This window comes from Diplotaxodon limnothrissa, linkage group LG19 (assembly GCF_057381915.1).
Source record: "Diplotaxodon limnothrissa isolate DT_005_m linkage group LG19, D_limnothrissa_male_GT1.1, whole genome shotgun sequence".
Taxonomy (NCBI): Eukaryota; Metazoa; Chordata; class Actinopteri; order Cichliformes; family Cichlidae; genus Diplotaxodon; species Diplotaxodon limnothrissa.
The window spans coordinates 25,262,519-25,267,662 of NC_140614.1; the positions used below are offsets into that span (position 1 = coordinate 25,262,519).

Consider the following 5,144-nt stretch of genomic DNA (forward strand, 5'->3'; position numbering starts at 1 on the left):
ACATGCATTTGCAGAAATATAAGTGTGTCATTAAAGTCTCAGAGCCAATCCAGAGGGTGTCCTCCAAGCAGATGAGGTCATGTCACATGCTGTTTATTGAGTTGAGATGGGCCTGTGGTGAGCCAAGACGCTTGCTTCATCACTTTCTGCAGGATTGCATGGTCATGCGTACAAACAAGTGTAAGCAATAAGGGTTAGAAACCATAGCTAAAGATACAGATGTTGTGTATTTCAGCTCACGTAACAGTTCAGCCTAAGTCTGCTGTCAGGCTATTTGCTGTGAGAGTCTTTAAAGTAATTCCCTTCTCCCTCAGGGATCTTTTGGCTTTAAGCACTGTTGCACTTAATTGGGTAATTTGCATCACCTCTCTCTCAAAAATGTATTTTGTGTGGCTAAATCATGCAATTTAAAACAGAGTTTTGGTCAGGGAGCACATATGGAACAAAAAGACAAGTGTCAGGTCACTTTGCATGGCAGTAGGAGAACTTATGGTTGCCTGAGGCATAATGAGAGTACATCTATTCAGGTCTGCTGACTTGTCTAACAAGGAAAAAAACAGAAGTAATCTAATGGGGGAATGTGCAGTTTAGAGCAATCCGACAGCACTTTTTATTGCATTATGACCTATTCCTTTGAAAAAAAAAAATCAGGTGTCTATAAATCGATCCCTGTGCATCAATAGCATTAAAACAGCCTATACAGCCATAACTTTTAAAGACCTCACTGGTGCGTTCTCCTTCAATTTCGCCCTCATTTTTTATTGCTTGTTTGTTAATAGATCTGTGTTTGTCCCAAAGTCTCAGTGGCTCCCATGTCCGTCCCTGCATCTCTACCTTATCTCCGTTTGGACTCATGGGTATAGCAGTGTCTTTTGTTCTGTCGACAGTATAAACGAAATTGAAACGGCAAATTGAAATAGGAATCTTAGCTTACTGTGTTACCCAGGGAGCTTTGCACTTTGATAAGCTAATTTAGGTGCTTTTGACTGTCAGCTGGCAGTGAAACAGTGATAAGGGGTAGAGTGAGAGTCAGTCACTGACAGGCAGAGATAGGAGAAAGAGAAGACACAGGACTCTTAGATGAAAACTCGAAAAGAGAGCTGAAAACCTGAAGTTGTCCAACCAATGCACAGAGTAAAATGATTCGCTAGTTTTGCACTGCTGTAAAGAAACAACTTACCTTATATTTATGGCACCAGGTTCCAACATTTGTTAGACATTTAGAAACATATGTAGAAATGACCAAGAAAGTAGAAAGCTGTATATATTAAAAAAAAAGTAAAAGTGCTGTATTAAAGGACGTCTTTAATGTAATGCATGAATACAGACAGAGTGACTCCTGTGATGATTGCAGGTGCCTTTAAAATGATAAAGGTGACAGTGTTTTGAAGAGTACCATACAATACACACACACACACACACACACACACACACACACACACACACACACACACACACACACAGAGACACTCACAAAGCTATCATTTAGCTGTCCCGCTGCTGTGATAGAGATGGATTGAGTTTGTATTGTTTAATGGTGCGTGCCTCCATTACGGAGTTTTTTGCCCAGTGAGCTGCTCTCAGATTTGGCTTCAGCACACCCCAGGGTATTAACTTTGATTCAGGATGAGCTCTTCTGAAAAAATAATTTCCCCCCCAAAAACGCTGCATAAAGCAGCTGCCTGTGGACAAAATTAGTTTCTAAAGTGTTTCCACAGTGGATGGTGGCAGGCAAATGCAAAACAGAGGCAGACTGAACCACGTTTCACAGTTATTAAGTGTTTGGCATTTCACATTGTGTTTCGTTTGTACTCCGTACTACTGCAGCGGAAAACCAGATCTGGAAAAATCTGGAAAACCAGAGGAATGATTACACCAACTGGCAAACCAGCATGCCAACCTCTTACAACGCCTACTGACTCTTTCATTACTACAGGCAACAATTTTGCTGACAGAGCAGCAAAATAGGCGGCACAACAGGCAAACATCACATTGATGGCAGTAAACACACATCAGATTCCACTGGATGTGTTGAAAAATGAACAAAAAGCAGCAAGCACAGCAGAGCAGGCAAAATGGCTAAAACACGGTGCAGTTCTGACAAACGACTTAATGATGTGTTATGGCAAGCCAGTGTTGCCAAAATTCCTCCACAAAATGGCGGCATTAGTGACTCATGGCTGTACGCATTTGTCAACGGGGGGACTGACCAGTATTGTCAACTCTCATTTCTACACTGTAAATTCTACACTGTAAATTTTGAAACCTCAGCAAAACAATTTGTCAGAACGTGCATGACGTGTCAAAAATATAATGCTCAGGGAAACCTGAGACCACACAATTCATATGGATTTTATTGAACTAAGCGAATGTCAAGGGTCAAAATACGCCCTAGTGGTTATAGACGTGTTCTCAAAGTGGCCGGAAATCTATCCAGTGAAAAAGGCAGATGCAATTTCAGTAGCAAAGTGCCTGTGCAATCACTTCATACCCACATATGGCATCCCAGCTTTGATACGATCAGACAACGGCACTCATTTTGTAAATGATGTCATCACTAAAGTCTCTGAAGCACTCGGTTTCAGCATAAAACACCACTGTGCTTATCACCCTCAGAGCGCAGGCCTTGTAGAGAGAACTAACGGCACTATAAAACAAAGGCTCAGGAAATGCATGGCAGAAACAGGAAGGCCGTGGCCTGAATGTTTGGGTTTAGTGAAGATGTGGATGCGCTTAACACAAGGCTCCCATAAACTAACTCCATTTGAAATCATTCATGGCAGGCCGTTTCCACTGCCTATTACCAGTCAACCAATAGACAAAGCAATCAGAGAAAACACATTAGCAGAATGGATGTCTAAGCTGTTAGAAAACAAAGAGATCATTGTACATAATCAACAACCTGATGATGTTTCTCCAGTGTCTTGCAGACTAAAGCCCGGTGACTGGGTTCTGATCAAGGTGCTCCAAAGGAAAAACTGGAGCACACCCAGGTGGGAGGGGCCATACCAAGTCCTCCTCACTACACCGACCGCTTGCAAAATTGCGGAACGACCATCCTGGGTCCATCAGAGTCACTGCAGGCGAGTCAGTGAAGCCATCTAAACACAGCTGACGGCAGGCTTGCCTACTTGTTGTGATCTCGCCCGGTGGAGGGGTCAGCTTTCCTGGCCGGGGGGTCTACTCGCGACAGGAGGGTGTGTTCCGTCGTCATGAGGTGGTGGCTCTTATCAACTGCAGCGGCCCTGACCATGGCCGGGCTCTTCACCTTTGCTTCCATGAGGGACAACAAGTCACGCTATATGGAGAAAAGGCAGACACTGTATGACAAAGGAAAGTACACCAAGTTTCCCCATGGCTACGCCACTAACTTCTGGTGGCAGTTTATGAACACTACAGCTCATTTGAATAACAAAACTGACTGCTATGCATGTACCCATATGCCCCTATCCTCACAGACGTCTGGCCTATGGCCGTACAGCATACCTGAAGATCGCAGTTGGTGTCTGTTGGGCCTGGCAACACATCCAGGCTACGGTACTCTTTGGTCCAAAGCCAACTACAGCATCCCAGCAAAAGCAACCTGGAGGTCATCGTCACTCACAAATGTGAACTGTTCTGGACAGACCTACCTACTGACCTGGCCCCAAGTCTCAGACCCACTGCCTGATGTAATTCTACTGAACAAACTGAACGCATCACAACTGCCAGTATGTGTGATGAACAATGGATCGCGGGCAGTGGGGGAGCTGCCTACTCACCTATGTAAGTCCATATACACTTTCTGCCCACCAAGGAACGAGAGGAAGTGTATGACCTGTTCAATCAACGCCACCTGTGCCAGTAACACGACGCTGATGGGCCTAAACTGTCGCTCCGACTACAGCTACCGAATGCCACTACAAACAAAGACTCAGTACCAGACAGGATGTGCACGGACGGCACCCAGCAGCAGAGGAACCAGAGTTTTGGCTGACTGGTACTTCCTATGTGGCAATAAGGCTTATCTGTCACTCCCTGAAGGTTGGGGAGGTCTGTGCGCCCTGGTGGAATTATCAGATCACGTTTTCTTCATGCAAAGTGTTGCACATCACCCAAGCAGCCGGCAGAGACGTGAAGTGGACACCGCCTCCCCCAATTCTTTCGGCATTACCGTGGACACTGGAGTGCCGGGAGAGTTTCGCATCTGGGGAGGAGGAGTGAAATTCTTACAGAGCTTGATCCCCGGCATTGGAGTTGCCGAGGTGCGGGATCACGTGGAAATCAACCGATATGCTCTGCTACGACACATCAACTTAACTAAGACCCTGGGAACCGCCTTAGCAGGAGAACAGCAGGCCATCAGAACGATGGTGCTGCAGAACAGACTGACACTAGACCTGCTAACAGCATCACAAGGAGGAGTTTGCAAGCTGATCGGGGAAACATGTTGCACTTTTATCCCTGATGGATACGAAACTGGAGGAGACATTTATGAAGCTTTGCAGAATTTGACCGCTCTGCAAAAATATGTCACTGAACACACACCTGGAGCAGCTACAGCACAAAGCTGGCTGGACTGGCTGTTCAGCGGTTCATGGCTGGCTGCTGTAGCAAAGCCATTTTTCCTTCTAGGTCTCATCATGATAGCACTGCTCATATTAGTGTTGTGTGTGTTGCCATGCCTAAGAGTAATGATTTCACAGATGATAACAACTACAATGACTGCTTATGTTGCCGTGCCTGAAGAAGAACAACATCCCGTTGCAATTCTGTTAGAGGAGAACTTGTACTAGCTGCTAATAAATGACGTGGTGATTAAAAATGACTTGTCAAGTGATCATGCACTGATTAAAACATTAGTAGGTTATGCAAGTTTTCATGCTTTTATTTTTTTGAAGTCTTGAGTTTTAAACAAAGTTTTTCATTTTAAATATAAAGTTTTCATGCTTTTATTTTTTTTGAAGTCTTCAGTTTTAAACATAAAGTTTCCATTTTAAATATGAAGTTTTCATTATTTTACATATAAAGTTTTCAATTTAAGGTTTGCATCGTTTTAAGTATAAGGTTTCATGCTTGTTTTTTTGAAGTTTTCATTTTATAATATAAGGTTTCCATCCTTGTATTTTTTGAAGTTTTCATTTTACATATTAGGTTTTCATCAT

The 5,144-nt window shown here is 43.8% G+C and overlaps 1 protein-coding gene across 1 annotated transcript; it reads left to right on the forward strand.

Moving 5' to 3' along the window:
* The first annotated feature begins 2,354 nt into the window (after positions 1-2,354).
* On the forward strand, positions 2,355-4,819 carry LOC146612315 (uncharacterized). The gene has a single exon (XM_085342577.1). The coding sequence runs from the start codon at positions 3,213-3,215 to the stop codon at positions 4,773-4,775; it is 1,563 nt and encodes a 520-aa protein (XP_085198703.1). The 5' UTR covers positions 2,355-3,212; the 3' UTR covers positions 4,776-4,819.
* Positions 4,820-5,144: the final 325 nt, after the last annotated feature.

What these genes read in the sequence shown, in the direction of transcription:
- LOC146612315 (XM_085342577.1), top strand. Translation starts at nt 3,213, where the DNA reads ATGAGGTGGTGGCTCTTATCAACTGCAGCGGCCCTGACCATGGCCGGG.